The sequence below is a fragment of the Aquarana catesbeiana genome, linkage group LG01 (assembly GCF_042186555.1).
Source record: "Aquarana catesbeiana isolate 2022-GZ linkage group LG01, ASM4218655v1, whole genome shotgun sequence".
In the NCBI taxonomy this organism is placed as follows: domain Eukaryota; kingdom Metazoa; phylum Chordata; class Amphibia; order Anura; family Ranidae; genus Aquarana; species Aquarana catesbeiana.
The window spans coordinates 230381992-230400967 of NC_133324.1; the positions used below are offsets into that span (position 1 = coordinate 230381992).

The window sequence follows — 18976 nt, forward strand, 5'->3', positions numbered from 1 at the left end:
CCCTAAACAGGAAGTTGCCTCACTATATAACCCCTCCCACTACTGGGAGTACCTCAGTTTTTGTGGCAAAGCAATGCACGTGTATACTAGAAAGAGGGGAGGGACCTCTGTGTCCTGTGATATACTTCAAAGAAAATAGGATTTTTATAATGGCTTACCTGTAAAATCCATTTTCTTAATCGTACATCACGGGACACAGAGCCATAGTAATTACTATGTGGGATGTCCCAGAGCAATGCCAACTGAGGGGAGGGAGACAAAACCAAAGTAGGGCAACATGAGATCAGAGGACTTATACTGCTGCCTGCAGCACACTGCGTCCAAAGACGACATCCTCATGTCTTTTTACATCCACCTGATAGAATCCGGTAAATGTATAGACTGAAGACCAATTTGCGGCCTTGCAGATTTGAGCCATGGAGGCCTGGTGATGCACTGCCCACGAAGCACTAACAGCCCTGGAGGAGTGCGCTTTGATTTGAGAGGGTGAAATCTACCTCTTTAAACCATAAGCTAGAATGATTACTTGTCGAATCCATTTAGAAATAGCAGATTTCGATGCTGCCTGTCCTCGTTTAGGACCTTCGGGCAACAGAAACAAAACATCAGTTTGAATCTGAGCAGTCGCCTTTAAGTAGACCTTGACTGCTTTCACCAAATCAAGAGAATGTATTAAATTTTCTTCCATATAACAGGGTTCTGGAAAATGAAGGTAGAAAAATATCCTGGTTTAGATAAAAACCTGACACTACCTTCGGTAGAAAGTTAGGATGAGGATGCAATACTACCTCATCCTTGTGGATAATAATATGGCTCTTTACAAGAAAGAGCAGCCAACTCTGATACCCTTCTTGCAGAAGATATGGTTACCAGAAAAACTAGTTTCCTTGTCAAAAGGATCAAGAGAATATGTCGTATCAGCTCAAAAAGGCTGTTTTTGTAATATCGACAGAACTGAATTCAAGTCCCAAGGGTTCAAGGGTGACCTAACCGGGGGATTAAGCCGCGTTACCCCTGAAAAAAAAAAAACGAACCTAACAATGTGAAGCAAGTGGCCTTTGAAATAATACTGATAAGGCTGAGACCTGGCCTTTGAAAGTACTCAAGGCCAGCTTCATTTCTAACCCCATCTGCAGAAAGTCAAGGATTCTACCAATGACATACTTCCTAAGGTGCCAACCCCTGGATTCATCCCAGGAGACATATGCCTTCCAGACTCTGGAGGCCAGCTTCCTTGAATTAACCAAGGTAGATACCACTGAAGTTGACAGCCCACATTTCTTCAGAATGTGGGTCTCAATAGCCAACCCGTTAAATTTAGCTTGTAAGGTAGGATGGAATACCGGACCTTGCGAGACAAGGTCTGGACGTGGTGGTAGGGTCCATGGGACCCCTACCGCCATCCTTATGATCTCTGCATACCAAGATCTCCTGGGCCACAAGAATTACCGACTTCCCTTCCTGCTTGATCCTGCGAAGAAGTCGTGGATGCAGGCAGAATAGGAGGGAATGCATAAATCAGTGAAAACTGATTGCACAGGGACAAGAAGGCATCTGTTCCACATGCTAGCGTATCCTTTGTTCTTGACACACAGTTGTCGATTTCTTTGTTGAACCTGGATGCAAACAGATCTACGTCTGGGATCCCCCATCTTTGACAGGAAGATATCGGGGTGAAGGAACCATTCTCGGGGGAACGACTGCTGGTGACTCAAGTAGTCCACCTGCCAATTTTCTATTCCTAGAATGAAGACTGCCGATAGGCAAAGTACATTGTTTTCTGCCCAAGATAGGATATGGTTCACCTCTCTCTGGGCCGCACAACTTCTTGTGCCCCCTTGGTGATTGATATAGGCCATTGCTGTGGCATTGTCGGATTGGATCCTGACAGGACAATTCCGTAAACTGGACGGTCAGGCCCCCAGGGCCAAGTGCTCTGCCCGAATCACTAGATTGTTAATGGGCAAGGTCATTTCTGATCTGGACCACTTCTCTTGGACAGTTGCCTCTTCCAGGACTACTCCCCAACCTAAAAAAGGTTGGCATATGTTGTAACCATTTCCCAGGTAACTGTAGGAAGGGTTTTCCCCTTTGCAGATTTTTGGTTATTAACCATAAACTGAGGCTCTGACGCACCTTTGGAGTCAGACACATAGGGAAATCTAAAGCTTGGACCTTCTTGTTCCAAGCCGATAGGATACTGTTTTACAGCAGCCTCGAACGAAACTGAGCATAAGGAACGGCCTCGAATGAAGCCACTATCTTTCCCAACAACCTTATGCAAAGCTGAAAAGAAGGATTCTTCTTTGCTTCAACCACCTGAATCAGTTCCTTTATGGTGCTGATCTTTGCCTGGGGCAAGAATACCCTTTTTTGGGTGTATCTATGGTTCAGACCCAAGTATTCTAGCCTCCTTCATGGTTTTAAAGAAGATTTCTCTAGGTTAAGAATCCAACCTAGGTATTCCAGGTAGTTGAATGTGGTGATCATACTTTGGTCTAAGCGGGCTACCGACTGGTATATCAAGAGCAGATCGTCTAGGTAAACTATAATCGTTATACCTTGGGCCCTTAATCTGGCTAGAGGAGGGGCCAGAAGCTTTGTAAACACTCAAGGTAGAGTAGCTAGACCAAAAAGCAGAGATACAAACTGAAAATGAAGTTTTTCTACCTTGAAAAGTAGATATTACTGGTGAGCGGGGAAATAGGCACATGGAGGTATGCATCCTTGATGTCGATTGACGCCAGAAGTTCTCCCTGTGACGAACGCGGGTGTCAGATCCCTGCCCTCCTCGCTAACTCGCGACAAAGGACCGGCCAACCTCACACCACGCTGTCACTTATGTAACAATGCCACTCTCAGCTGCGCCCAGCACAAAGATTTTCCAGCTTGCAGGACCACAATCTAGGTGCAAGCAGCCTGAGAGTGATTGTCACTGGGCTAATTACACAATTAACCCTTTAACTGCCACCACCCCCGTTTAAAAGACCGAGCCGGGGGGAGACTCGTAATTTTGCAATACCAATTATAATTTTAGAATAAGCGTCTGCCACACACACTGTCACCACAGACAGGTCTGCTCAGAGTCTTACTCTACAACAGTAGCGCCCTTCAAGAGGCAGGTTCGTTTATAGCTTGCATTAGGAGCTTTAGAGACAAGGTTAACACTTTTCAACATAAGGGTTTATTATGAAAAGGTCAAAGTTGATGCAAATAAAATATTTACAGAAAAAAGATGTTTCAAAAAGATAAAGACAATATACAGCCACAAAGCAATAAGGTAGAATTGGGAAGAAAGAATACTTGCAATTAATGTCCAAGGGTTGATCAGAGTTCGATCGATGAGCTAGGTAATTGGTTCTCGACTTGGCAGATGTTTCTTCTTGGATGGTAAAAGGAGAACTGACCATTGTCTTGGCATCTCCTCTTTTCTGTCAGATCAAAGGGGGTGTTGACAGCGACCAGTAACCAATCATCTGATCAGCTGGTTTTAGGGGTTGGTTGCTGGGAGGTGTCTACACTCATGACCACGTCCCAGGTGATTTTGTAATACATACTCATATATCTGCATCTATAGTGTTTACAGACTCCAAATATCCATATTATAATTCAACTTGAGATTTCCTTCAAAACAAGTCTAAACATGCCATATCTATAACGTATAGCCTGCTTTGGAGGAATAAGTGGTCCCAGGGGTTTCCCATATGACCTGACATAGGGGTGTCTGGACTTGAAACCTCCATATTATCTGAGGAAGCTAAATATGTCCAGATTATGTCTGTGCTATTACTAAGTCAGAAGTTATGAAACATGCTGAAATTTCATACTTATTCTAGTGAGGTGTATTCAGAAGACTTTACGACCTAGGCCTGTTTGGTCTCTGAATGGGGAGGGTGACAGTTTTACGACAGGCCTGAACACTGCCCTTACAACAAATGTTTTTCTACTGACTTAACCTGGTTGTTTTCTCTGTTGAGATAACCTTTTCTGTTGAACTTAAAAAGTTTTGAATTCCTAAGATGGGTGACGGAGGGAGTTCAGAGTTCTCTGTGAGGTTACATGGTTAGCCAAACTGTCATGGTTACTTCCACACAAGATGGCAGCTAGCTACAGCTTTTCATGTCCCGTACTTGATATCGTTACACTCCCCCTTGTAGGATGGAGACAACTGATTGGATTGACTCTATGCAAAAAAAAAGAGAGGATATTCAGGAACCGGTTTAGATCTTTGAGAACCAGAATGGGTTTGACATCTCCATTTGGTTTTGGCACCGTGAAAAAAGGTTTGAACAAAACCCCAACCCCTGCCCTTTCATGGGGACCACCATGATCACTTTTTTGCCAAAAGATGGTCCAATGCTTGAAAGAAAGACTTCTTTTCCTCTGGATCCTTAGGAACGTTAGATCTGAGAAAACAAGGAGACATGAACTCTTGGAAATCCAGTTTGTACCCTGGAGCTATTGAGGAAGTCCCCATCTGTCTCGACACTCTTCCTGTCAGACCCTTGAGAGTACACTCGAGCAAGCAGGGCGCGTCCTCATAAGGAGGCTTTAGTATATTTTGTAGGTTTCCTCCCAAGACTTTTTTTGTCCCTGGGGTTGACCCTGAGAAATTCTTTGGATGTATTACCCAAATCATCCCCAAACAGCCGTTTCACTGCAAAAAGGAAGACTAGCCAGGAGCTTCTTGCATGGCGCTTAGCAAAAGGCGCGAGGCCTGAAGGATAGAATCTCTCTTAGCGACTATTGCAAACATAAAGCTGCTAGTAGCTTGCCAGATTCTGGGTCTGCAGAACAGGATAACCTTGAGCACCTGTTTAACTTGTCTCTCAAGGATTGATCAATTCCTGTCAGCGCAGGCTGAAACACTCAACCTGGCAGAGAAAAAAGTGTTTTTTAATAGGAATTAGAGGTCGACCGATATGGGGTTTTTCTCTGGCCGATGCCGATATTTAGAAATCGCGGTGGCCGATGGCTGATATATGATGCCGATTTTTTTGGGCCGATATATTAGGCCGATTTTTTTTCTTTTTTTTCCCCTTCATCTCATAAAATCTAACAGTTAGACCCCTTTCACACTGGGGCGTTTTTCAGGCGCTTTTGGGCTAAAAATAGCGCCTGTAAAGTGCCTGTAAAACGGCTCCCCTGCAGTCTCAGTGTGAAAGCCCGAGTGCTTTCACACTGAGGCGATGCGATGGCAGGATGTTAAAAAAAAAGTCCTGCAAGCAGCATCTTTGGAGCGGTGTATACCGCTGCTCCACCACTCCTGTCCATTGAAATGAATGTGCACCGCTGCCGAAGCGCCTGCAAAGCGTTTCGGCAGCAGCGCTTCATGGGCGCATTTAACCCCTTCCTCGGCCGCTAGCTGGGTTATAAGCACCCCGCTAGCAGCCGAATAGCGCCGCTAAAATGACGGTAAAGCGCCGCTAAAACTAACAGCGTTTTACCGTCAACGCATGCCCGCTCCAGTGTGAAAGCAACCTTAAGTAATAAGTGATACCGAAAATTTTTTACATTTAAACATTTATTAAACAAAACAAACCTCCAATCAGTTCACTTGTATGTATAATTTAGATTTAAAAAAAAAACTATATCTTAAATATTAAATACACAAAAACAGGTAATCAAAACTTTTGGACGAAAAAAAAATGGGCTTACTTTACTGCTTATTTTTTTTTTTTTATTTCATTAATTTAAAAAAAAAAAAATTGCGTTTGAAAGACCGCTGCGCAAATACCGTGTGACATAAAATATTGCAACAACCACCATTTTATTCCCTAGGGTCTCTGCTAAAAAAAATATATATATAATGTTTGGGGGTTCTAAGTGATTTTCTAGCAGAAAATACAGGATTTTTACTTGTAAGCAACAAGTATCAGAAAAGATTGAGTCTTTAAATGGTTAAACTGAGAACTCCTCCACAGGAAGTTCAGTCTATTGATAAAAAGAACCTGAAAAGATACAATGTATCTTCTTATCAGACTTGGCAGGCTGCCCAGGGAGGAGAGAATCCTCTCCACAGATAACTCCGGGAAACTTGCATTGACTTCTATTACAGAAGTCATTTGCAAGTCCCGTTGAAGTTATAATCGATGCCGATTAAGTAAAAAAAGCCAAATATCGGCCGATATATCGGTCGACCTCTAATAGGAATTCCAACTTTTTATCCGTTGGATCCCTAAGCATTTGAGCATTGTCTGATGGACAAGTCAAAATTTTATTCACAGAGGATATAGCAGCGTCAATTGCTGGGATCCCCACCTTTTGTGAATTTTTTCCCCCATAGGATAAAGTGTGAAAAAACTTTTTAGGAGGGAAAAAATGCTTATCTGGGTGATCCAACTCAGATACAAAATGCTTTTCCAGCAATGAATGGACAGGAAAGGCATGCACAGCTTGAGGAGGCTTTAGTGAACCCAAACACTGAGTTAAGGGTAGCATAAATGTGGAGCGGACCATTCAGTAAGAAATTGCACCATCAATCTTACAGATTGTAAAGCTGATCCCCCCACATTTGACCCCTCAGAAGAGGAGTCATCAGCCTCACTATGGTCCCCTGAGGAAATTCATCTTCTACTGCCCCCAGTTCCTTAGTTTGAGGGTCCTGGGTAATGGAAGGGAACCTGTCGCATTTTGTCCCACACTGGGTTGCGATTAAAGCCACTAACCTATTTTCCAATCCTATCATGGCTGAGGAAAAAGACCTCTTTAGTAATATAGACAGGGGCTGCAGTGTTGAAAACAGTTGCAAACATTTCATGGCCCCGATGCTCACTCTGACCAGCCACCCCCTCTCAGGGGAGGATGCCATTGTAGAGAGGAGTAGGCTTTCCAGAGCTTCAGGGAGACCCTTTTAGCCCTTTTTTGGGGGGTGTTTTTACACCCCCTTCTGACCATAGCCTGATGCACAAATGCAGCAACTGCCACTGCTATTAACGCTCAGCCTGATGCTTTTAGTAAATGTGCCAAGGGAATGCCTGTGTCACCAACCTCTTACATGCCCCTTTTTGCTTGTGTCCCTCTGACATCTGCAGCAGCACCAGCAAAAATGAAACTTTTAAATATACTCCCACGCCGGACGTTGCTGCACGCCAATGCCGAGCTAAGCCCCGCCCCTTCTGTCACATCACGCCCCCCTTCTTTTCAAAAGAGGGTTTTCCCGCGCAAGCATGGGCCTCCGATCCGACGGGATCAGTATGTGGGGGGGGGTGGCGAGGAGGAGACCTGGGACAAGCCGCCGTGCAGGGGCGGTGAAAAAACGGAGTGGCATCGCTGATCGTTTTGGCTTCCCCCTATCCAGGGAGAGGGGGAGAGCTTTGTCCAGGTGGGGGGGGTTTTAGTGGAAAAAAATCCCCCCCAATCTTACCGGAGGTCTGAGCTGATCGCCGGAGGAAAGCCTGCTGACACAGCATGATCTTTGAGGAAAGCATGGCAAGGTATGTGCTCTATACAGCCCCCAGTAGTGACTCTTAGGCATGACATTTACTTTTAAAAGAGACATTTCATAAGAAAATATAAAAATTCCTTACAAAAACCTCCACTTACCTTTCCTGCCGCAGGGATTTCTTTGGTAAAACCAACAGACCCAATCTTCACCCCTCACAGTGGGCTCCGTTACAAAATCTTCAGGAACCGGGGACCCTCAGGGAACCCGCACTCCTGGACCCGTAAAGCACCCCGCCAGTAAAAACTTTATGGCTGAAAACACCAAAGCACTGGATCCCAGATTCCAGCTCTCTAAAAAGAGAAGCGTTACGGGCTAAACCTCGTTTCGTCCACCACGAGGCCCGGGTACCATTAAATTCGGCCTGAAAAGACACTTTGAATTGATACGGCTGCATAGCTAGCCCCAGCAAAGGACTGCTCCATTGGAGCTCAGCACAGCACATCTTCTCGTGACCAACACCTTAGACACTGGCGAAAAAAACTGAGGTAGTCCCAGTACTGGGAGGGGTTATGTAGGGAGGCAACTTCCTGTTTAGGGTGTGCCAGTGTCCATCACCTGAAGGTGGCATATAACCCACATAGTAATTACTATGGCTCTGTGTCCCATGATGTACGATTAAGAAAGGGGTTACATTTTTCTGGTAAGTGTGGTGTGAGTTCACTTGGCAGCACGAATTTGGGGCGTTCCATCACCAGCACACTTTCTTTCATCACTGCAGCAATTTTTGTAGAAAATCACAAGTAAGCACTATATTGAAGATAATGAACTTTTTTTAATGAATTGTTATATGTGATTTGCACTTAATTTTGGGATCATCACTCGGCACACTAGTCACAATAATTCATCTATTATTTATTTATAATTTTTAATACTTTTTTTGAATTATGTGATTTGCATTTAGCACTTTTAGTGTGATCTTCATATAGTACTTTTGTTAGTCACTTATCTCATATTTATTGATTTAAATTACTTTTGGTTTTTAGTTTAGCACTTTATTTGAGGAGCGTGATCTGTCTTTTAATTTTGGTTATTTTTCTAGCCTCCAGATTTTATTATTTATCATTTATTTAGGTATTTTTGCGCAGGTTTTCCTTATTATTTGCAGCAATGATTATGATTGAGTGCAGCACGGAGCTTAAAAAAAGAAGCACATAACTAAGAAATAAAATTAAGTGAATGGTATTTTATACATTTGTGACATAAAATGAATTGAAAGATCAATATATTTATCCTTGAAAAAAAGCACTAATTAGGGATTTGATCATTTTGTATAAACAGATAAGTTATCTACCTAGTAAGTTTAGTGCAAAGTTGTTAATTTTAGAACCACTACAAAATATGCGCGGCAAATGGAAGGGGTTTGAACCTCCACCTAGGGAAAGGTTTCTTTACGTTAAAAGTTTAATGTGCTTCTAAATGAAAAAAATATACTGAAAATAGAACAGATGCTATTTGTAGCAAAAGCATTGTACAATGTTGACCCTTGTATTTATTTGAGTGTCTGAGCTTCAGGGAGAATTTTCACTGTTGGAGCACACTTTATGTCTATTTTTGCCTTTGAATCAACTTCTATTTTGCTTTGTATTTGTTAAACTCAATATACCATCTATAGAAATGTAATTTTATATCCCACCATTTATATTCACTATATAATAGTACATTTACATAACTTTAAAATGAAATGGTTAGCACTTCTGCTTTTCAGCTCTTTGTTTAAATCCCTTCACAGCCAATATATACATACTGTGGAACACAGTAAATAGATGCTGAAGCTTTTGTCCTATTTTTAACATGAGTTTCATCACAGTGATAAGCTATAGCTCCATAATGATATTGTATTAAACTCTGCCACATCTACTTCACACATAGGGGTTATGGGTATTATTGAGGATTAGGTCCTGGTTAAATGATATATTTAGGGATTAGGGTTTGTAGTTTGTTAAGATTAGGGGGCTGACTTCAGGTCACAAAACGTGATTATTAATTTTCCAGATGTAACTGTTTTTTTTCAGGTGTGATAAATGTTTAACGCATTTAGTAAAAGCCATTTGTGCTACACTGTGTGCCAAAATTTTTAGTATCAGGAAAAACCAAGACAGCTTTTAGAAGACAAAGTGTTTCACTTCCGTTAAGCCTGCAAAACATGTCAGTATATAAGAAATGGAAAAAAAAAATGACTGCTTTTCTGTAAAAGCTACTAACAGAAGCTTGCAAAGATAGTTTTGCTTTTATTGTAAAAGCATCCACTGTGCCAATTTAAAAAGTAATTGTGTTAAAAGTTTGCTAATAGCCATGTTGTCTGTCTGACGTTACTGTATTATAACACAGTAGACCTCACTTTCCAAACAACCGTTAATAAGAATTACCTAAACCAACATAGATCATCATTTTAGTAAGCCATACTGAACTTGCAGGAAGCAAGGAAGAATCTATTTGGTTGTAGGCAGACAGACAAAAGGGAGCTCCTCTGGCAGGGCAGTGCTAGAAATAATAAAATAAAGCCATTTTATTAATTTGAAATTTTACACAACATATTACCATTCTCATATGCAGCCACTGCTAAGGACTTGTTTATCCGAACAAAAGAAACTTGATGACTTTGTCCAGAATGATCCAGATGAGGGGTGGTTTCCAGAAAAGATTCAGCAAGTCCCGAAGTTCTTGTGTCCCATAGGCGAATATCTCCTGATGTGTATCTTTAAAGGCAAACAACACTGAGTAAATACACATGAGGAGAGTACTAACAAGACAGGTACTAGATTTAGTGCATTACACCTTTAAGAATAAACAATTTCAGCAATCATTTTGCACATAAGTCCTTTTCAAAAAGTCTTTTGATCCTGCCAGAAATTTAGTAGGCTGACTTCTTGTGCTCCCTGCCTCTGCTGAACATCATCATTTATGTTCCCAGCTATCTCTGTGGAAATCAGAACACCTATCAGCATGTTATAGGGACAATAAGAATGGAAATTATCTGTAGTCCTCTCCTAGGTTGATAATGCTGCTCTTTTGTAGACTGAGTACAGCAAGTAAGTGTTGTCACCCTAGAACAAGGAGGCAGGATCATCAGGTGAAAAACAAAGGTAACAAACCTGAAAATAAAATTCTGTTCTTGAATTTACAATAAACACACACTACATGAAGTCCTTTTTTATACCCTTGGGGGGGGGGGGGGGGGGCTGGGGTGTAATTACAGATCAAGCTGACCACAGACAGCTCGAATTTCTCTACTACAGCCTGCAGGCTAAACAAAGGAATCTCAATTAATTCCTCCATCCACGGCAACCATGGCACTTGTGGCTACCAGAATACAGTAGCACTGCACTTTCCACTTGGCTCACTCGATTTTTAAATCAACTTTTCTTGAGCCGAGTGGTACTTGCAGGGTCAACCACACCTTGAATTTCAGCTGATTCAGCCATTTCTATTTGTTGCCTTTCGCTGGACAAATGTATTATTCCCTAACATTTGTTCCTAAAAAAAATAGCCTTAAAGACATTCAACCATAAGCATTAAAGTAATTATAAAGCTTTATTTTACCACTTCCCACCTGCCGTATAGTAAAATAACGGCGGGCAGGATGCACTCTAGTTCTGGGACAACATCATATGACAGCGCCCCAGAACCGGCACGCAGCGCGGTGATTGTACCAAATCTCGGTAAAGAGCCGATGACGCAGCTCTATACCCATGTAATCGGCTGTGTCCAATCACAGCCAGTCACATATAAACAAGGAAGTGCCATTGATCGGCTCTCCTCAGCTCACACTGACTGTGTGTGTGGCGAGGAGAGCCGATCAGCGGCATCTCGCAGGAAAGACCTGTACACATAATCAGGGCACTGATCATCAGTGCCCCGATTACAGTACAGCCCCAGCAGTGCCCATCAGTGACACCAATCAGTGCCCATCGGTAATGCCAGTGAGTGCTGCCCACCAGTGCCGCATATTACTGCCTCATCAGTGCTGCCTCATCAGTGCCGCCTCATCAGCACACATCAGTGAAGGAGAAAAAGTACTTATTTACAAAATTTACTTTTTTTTTTTCAAAATTTTCGGTCTCTTTTTGTTTTGTTTTTAGCAAAAAATAAAAAAACCCAGCAGTAAATAAATACCACCAAAAGAAAGCTCTATTTGTGTGAAAAAAATTTATAAAAATGTCATTTGGGTAGAGTGTTGTATGTCTGCGCAATTGTCATTCAAAGCGTGGCAATGGTGAAAGCTGAAAATTGGCCTAGGCAGGAAGAGGGTAAAAGTGGCCAGTAGGCGAGTGGTTAAATAACAAAAATGCAATACTTTCCCTGCTCAGAGCAATGGTTTTGCACAGAGCAGCCCAGAATCTCCTCTTCTAGGGTCGTCTGCTGGTGCGTTTAGCTCCTCCTCCCTTTTGAGTGCCCCTATAGCAAGCTGCTTGTTATGGGGGCATTTGTGCGGGTTCAATCCCAAATCAGGGTGTGTTTATTGACACACACACGTGGCTCGGCACCACCCCTTTCTCCTTCCTCACAGGGTTTGATTGACAGCAGCAGCAGGAGCCAATGGCTTCCGCCGCTGTCTCTGAGCCTGTGAGGAAAGAAAGAGGAAGCAGCACTGCTGCTCTGGGACACAGTGCTGGATCAAGATCATACTCAGGTAAATGTTTAGAGGGGCCGGGGAGTGGAACATGGAAAGTTTTTTTTACCTTAATGCAGAGAATACATTAAGCTTAAAATAAATAAATAAATAAATAAAACACAACCTCCTGCCTTTACAACCATTTTAACACTTGCCGACCGCGCTATAGCGGAAAGACAGCTACAGCGTGGTCGCCCAGTTCTGAGATGGCATCCATGAATGTCCTCCCGGAACCGAACTCCACCCCACAGCTGATCACAAATTGAGGTAAAAGGGACAACCACAGCGGCCCCTTTACCATGTGATCAGCCATGTCCAATCACAGCTGATCACATGTAAACAAACTTGCCGGTTATTGGCAGTCCTTTCCTCCCACCCTGTCTCTGTGGGATTAAAAGAGAGCCGTTAACTGGCAAGCCTGTCAGCACATTGTTTACACTGTTGATCAGCGCACTGATCAGTGCCCTGATTAACAGTGCAGCCCCATCAGGGCAGCCCATCAGTGCACATCAGTTAAGTAGAAAAATGTATTTAAAACATTTTGTAACAGAATTTTCAGTCTTTCATTTTTTCTAATATAATCGTGCATCTTACTCCTGATGAGTGGCTATAAGCCATGAAACACGTAGTTTCCAACTCAGAGTGCCAAGACTAGCCTGCCCAAATTATGAATTTTCAAATTAACCATTTATTGGCTTTTATCTAGGATGCATGACCTATTTGTCCTGTTAATTATGCTTATATGATGATCTGTATCATTGTTTCTGAATTCTTTGTACCAATCATGTTGATTATCTGTATTAAATATTATCATATTTGGTATGTTAATTAATCTTTTATGGTTTAATCCAATTATATTATTATCACTATCATTATTGTTTATAATATATTATGCAATTCTCAGTAATGGATTTTCCTATTTGATTGTGTAATCAAATTATATTTATATATATTCAAGTATCACCATTGCAATGACATGCCTCATGTAAAGTCCCATCACCTTTCCTTTGTACCTATGTTTTTAAGTGGCGGCTGTCTATGGGTCTCTACATCTAGCAGCAAAAAATTTGTCCTACACTTTGTACACTGAGAAAGAGAACGAATATTATTTTGAAACACATTGGGTGCTTCTGTATTAACAAACTCCACGACATAACATCATTGATTCTGCAATGTTGACAGGAGGTGTAGGTGAACATGTATAGTTCACATTGTAATATATGTCTGTACACATGATAACAGCCCTGATTTAATCCTTTTTTATTTTATTATGTGTATCAATAATTTATATTCTATGCAATTACCTACAAATGTCCCAAAACCAAGAGGGTTTTTTTTTTCTTTTGGTTTGTAAATAACAATACTATTGAGTGCTGCTTTCCTTCTAGTGAACTTTGGAAACAAAGATCCCAGAGTCGGAGATGTGACATGGCACAGTTGGTAATATTTTTCTAACATGCCTCATTAGGAGACATTCTGGTTGTGTGTTTCTCCACACATAGCAGCTGAGTAGCTGTGTGACAGCTGAGCAGTATGGTGGCAGAATCTGTCTAATGCATTTGCTGGAACTAGTGGATCACCCTGGCAGTGTCCCCATCATGTCCCAGTTTTCCAAAGAGAGATAATGCTTGACCAACAAAGTAGTGGTAAAAAGAAATAGTACAAAAGTTCCCATTGTATAAAGCTGGCATTTGGAGAAAAAAAAAGGACTGCAGTTGTGAGCTGGACTGTGCCCCTAACAAAGTGGCACTGAAAAAGCAAAGATAAAGTGTCCAGGGCAAAGGAAACAAAATGCCAGCTTTCAAGCCAGCCTGGCTAATGCACAGACAAATATCATCCAGTACAAAGAGGTCCAGTGGTGGGAGAAAAATAGCCGCAATCTCCCTCCAGGGCCCCAGATGTCTTCATCAGGGTCTCATGCCAACCACAATCAAACGATGGAGAAGTGGTGCTGACAGGCCGGCTAATTGTCAGCCGTTGGGCACTCAGTCTTGGCGGATACATTTTTATCCATTTAACTGTTTTCCACTAGAAACACCTTAAAGGTGCAGCAGATCAACAGTTTATTAGCTGGACCTACATTTATATTCCAACAGTAATCAACAACACATTCATTTTAAACATCTCTCATGAACAAAACATCAAGGGTTTTAAAGGCCGTGATAAAACCTTTTGTGCCAAACATGACCTGACTTTGGATACTGAAATAGTATATGTCACAGTGTGTGTACCCATAATTACAGTGATATTATACCCGAATACAAATGTATTTATTATATTGCAGCTTACAAGTACTTAGAAGTGGTGGCTAAATTTGTCTTCTATTTAAACCAGTTTACGAAAACTGCTGAATGTAATTTGGATTTGGTTGTCATTTAATCTAGCTAAGGGAAGCCAGAAGTTTAGGGCACTTTCACACTGATGCGCTGCAATTTGGCCACAGTCCGGCATGCTGCATCTTTGTTGCGCTTCAGGAAATTGAACCAAAAATGCCCAATCTATTAGAAGGCTAGGTAAAAGCACAGGTAACCTGCATGTAAACCGAGAGTAATGCCCCGTACACACGGTTGGATTTTCCGACGGAAAATGTGTGATAGGACCTTGTTGTCGGAAATTCCGACCGTGTGTAGGCTCCATCACACATTTTCCATCGGATTTTCCGACACACAAAGTTTGAGAGCAGGATATAAAATTTTCCGACAACAAAATCCGTTGTCGGAAATTCCGAACGTGTGTACACAAATCTGACGGACAAAGTGGCACACATGCTCAGAATAAATAAAGAGATGAAAGCTATTGGCCACTGCCCCGTTTATAGTCCTGACGTACGTGTTTTACGTCACCGCGTTTAGAACAATCGGATTTTCCGATAACTTTGTGTGACCGTGTGTATGCAAGACAAGTTTGAGCCAACATCCGTTGGAAAAAATCCTAGGATTTTGTTGTCGGAATGTCCGAACAAAGTCCGACCGTGTGTACAGGGCATTACACTGTGCTATAGCGTTTTTTGTGCTGGTCTTCAATGGGTTTGTGCTACACACAAATGCAACAAAAAAGCTCCCAGACTTTTTTTGTGCGGGCAGTGTGTTTTTTCAATGCATTTGTTTTGTATTGGGTTGCATCTGAAATGCGCAGAAAAACACACGTATCCTGTGTGTTTTGTCACATGTTTAGGAAAAGCAAAGTGTGAATGCAGCCTTAGCCCCGGTTCACACCGATTGCAGGCTTCAGCATGATTTCAAAGCCGCCAGTCAGCGAGATTTATTGTGCGGCTTCGTGCACAGATGTCAATGCAATTTGCACATTAAATCGTCAAAAATAGTGCAGGAACCTTTTCAAAGTTGGTTCAAGTCCAAGCCGCAGAGATCCGAATGGTTCCATAGCCAGAAACAGTGCGATCTGTAATGCGACTTTGATCTGTCAAACTGCATGACAAGTCACACCAGTGTGAATCGGGGCTAAAGATTAAGCAGAGGAACAAGGCATAGTTCACAGGAAGCTGAAAAAAATAAAATCGGTGAAGACCATATTGTATATATATATATATACATATACACACACACACATATATATACACACACACACACAAACATACAGTACACAGTACATACAGTACACACACATTTTTTCACACAAGGTGTACCTTTTACCCCAGATTCACGCATTTCCTAAAAGGAAAATTTTGTAAATCCAGCATGCAAGTTGTCTCAATTTTGTATAAAAACATTATGTGTATATATATATATATATATATATATATATATATATATATATATATATATATATATATATATATATATATATATATATATATATATATATATATATATATATATACACACACACACACACACACACACACACACACACACGTTAGCTTTGACAGAGGATGCGTATTGCAAAAGGTGCATTCTCTTTTTGATTTATGTTTCTGCGTCACAACTAAATAAAAGTCGTCAATTAAAAAAAGCTTCAAAATACAGGGAGTACAAAAATGTGTGCAACTGCTTTTTATCATTTCATTTTTTATTCATTCGGGTTAAAGTCAAACTAAGCTATTCTATACTTCACAATAACTACAAACTGAGATGATATCATGACAAACACCACTACTAACTGGTCTACCAATATAAATCAATATAAATAAACGTATCTAAGCCTAAAACCATTTTTTGTTGCTGCATCCCCGATAAGGAGATTTACTCTATTTGGCCTGCTGACTGTTGTCACCTTGACAGAAAGTGAATGAAATCCAAAATCTTTTAGTCACTGCATCAGGATGTTAGAACAAATCTTCTATTGGGGACATGTCCTACAGTGACAATGGTCTAACAGGTGATTTGCCCTCAAGTTCAAGAGACTAACTTACTCTCACCTGCTGTTGTGTGCTCAGTACAGAAAGTTAAAGGAAATGATCCCAAAGGGACACCAGAAAAGAAAAAAAAAGGGGGGGGGGTTCTAACTCTTCCACACTGTAAAACTAAAATAAAATGACTTTAATGTGACATGCATACAGCATGGCGATAACAATATTTTCACCTACAGTATAATTAAAATCTAAAGTTTTAAGCTGATCTCCAGGTTTACTTTCACTTTAGTTTGTTTGGGCCAAGCTGGCCCAAAACCAACTATCTCCTTCACTTGTGTGCACTGTATAAACTGTATACAGCCATATACAATATACAGCACCTTGTTTCTGGAGAAGAGACCTTCCTGCCTCACATTCAGAAGAAAATAGTGTCGAGCTGAGCGGCTCTCCACCATTCATAGGCAGTTTTGTATTCTATCAATGAATGCAAAGTTTTCTCTAATTGGCTTAGTTGGAAGGGCAAGCTGATGTCACGATCTCCTACTCAGCCAATCAGAAGCAGCTTTGTATTCATTGCCATTTTGTTCTGGATGTGAGACCGGAAGGTCTCGACTCACACCCAAAACACAGCGACGTATACCGTATGTAGTTGAGGCTACGTACAGTTTATACAGTGCCCCTAGTGAGCTCACATTAGTTAGTAAAGAAAAGAGTTCTTTCAGGCCAGCTTGGCTCAAACAAACTATTTCAAGTGAATGTAAACCTGGACATCAGCTTGAAAGTGACAGGAAGTACTCATTAGCATATGTGTTCCAACATTCCCATACTGGATCTGAAAAGCGCTTTAAATGCTTTAAGCTGCTTAAAGCTTGCTGAAAGCTTCACAAAATGCTTTGAAAAAGCTTGTTGAAAGCTTGGTGTTAACACTGCTCTTATACAAACTGAATCCCATGTAAGCTAGACAAAGCAATCAGAAGAAAAAAAAGAAAAAAAAAAATTAACATAACATTTCTGATTAGAAGTAGCAGAGCGGGTTCACACCTGTGAGTGCCTTAACACCCTCCTGTTAGCAACATGGGTTCCTGTCAGGAATTTGACATCATCGGAACCATATCCTGCCCCTGATCACTGGCTACAGTGATGGTGCCATCAAGAAAATAGAATCTGGAAATAGGAATGGCTGTCAGATAAAAGTATCTCCACAGACAGCGTTGCTACCTCCCAGCTACACAGTGCTGTGAAATAAAAAATTGGGCCTACGCAAAAGAGCAGCTCTATATTGTGCACTGTAAGAGCGACATCATTCATAATTGGCTTGTTTCACATTATAAGAAGGTTGCATGAGGTTAGGTCCACTTTAAGGTAAATATGGTCTGATCAAATCTAAAAGTAGGGGTGGTGTAGACAAAAAATTTCAATTTAAAAAGTTTAACTTTTGCTTCTTTGTTGATCTCCGCCTAGAGTTCAACAGTAATGCCATTGACTGCCAGTAACTATAAATATCTTCTACTACCATCTTTCACTGAGAATTATTGGTTTACGCTACAAAACAAGGCTATGCATATTTATTTTCAAGGCTCTTGCTTCAGTCATTTTAACTGTAGTGAAGGCTATAGATATATATATATAAAAACACATCAGCTTATGGCATATATTATACCATACAAATGCAACACTCAATGCACTGTACCAAGGTAACCTTCATAAGCATTTCAACTACAAATATTTCCAACCCCCTTGTGGGCTGAGGTAAGTGACATATTAGATTTCTATTCCCCGAGGCCTTTGAAAGAGTTAGCAGTGGGTTCAGGTGGAGAGGACACTTTGGGTTTCTGTATAGATATCTTACAAATCTATCTCTCCCAGCCCCTCCTATGCTTCAGGGTGAGGTTGTCGGTATACACTGAACACTTAATGTAACTGGAAGCCACTCTTTTGTTTAGTAATATGATCTTTTAATGGTGATGTCATGTCTTTGGAGGAGAAAATAAGAAGACAAGCATATGTAAGGACAGATGAGCCATCTAAGGCAGAAACATTTTAGAACAATGAGGCAGGTGGATGGTCTACCACCTAACAACTTTCTTTAGCTACAATTTAATGTTATTCTTTCCTTAGATTGCCTTAGCTATGCAATGTTAATATACAGGGCAGGATTAAATAACAATTTACAAAAAAGTATTATTTTCAAATAGCATGACGTGATAGAGAATGTGCCTGGAGAACAACCTGCTTGTTTATAAAGCACACAGTATACTCCAACTGTCATACTTTTTGTGTTTACAATAGAAATTGAAGCAGTTCTTTCTTCACTCCTACTAAATCATTGGTGAACTGTCAACCTTTTACAGCTGTGCTTTGACTTCGATGACAGTTCCTCATTTACTGTTTACATGCGAATAAACGACTTTATTCTGAATTTGTCCCACTTTAACCACTTCAGCTCCGGAAGGTTTTACCCTCTTCCTGACCAGGCCATTTTTTCAGATATGGCACCGTGTTTATTTGACTGACAATTGCACGGTCGTGCCACACTGTACCCAAAAAATATTGATGTCCTTTTCCCCAAAAAAAGAGCTTTCTTTTGGTGGTATTTGATCGTATTTTA

The 18976-nt window shown here is 41.1% G+C and overlaps 1 protein-coding gene across 1 annotated transcript in view; it reads right to left on the minus strand.

Annotated features, from left to right (window-relative positions):
* FBXW8 (F-box and WD repeat domain containing 8) overlaps positions 1–18976 on the minus strand; it is a 211775-nt gene that overhangs the window by 81887 nt on the left and 110912 nt on the right. Inside the window, exon 5 of the mRNA XM_073625799.1 lies at positions 9986–10143. Within this exon, the coding sequence (XP_073481900.1) occupies positions 9986–10143 (158 nt within the window). The remainder of the gene's footprint in view (positions 1–9985; positions 10144–18976) is intronic.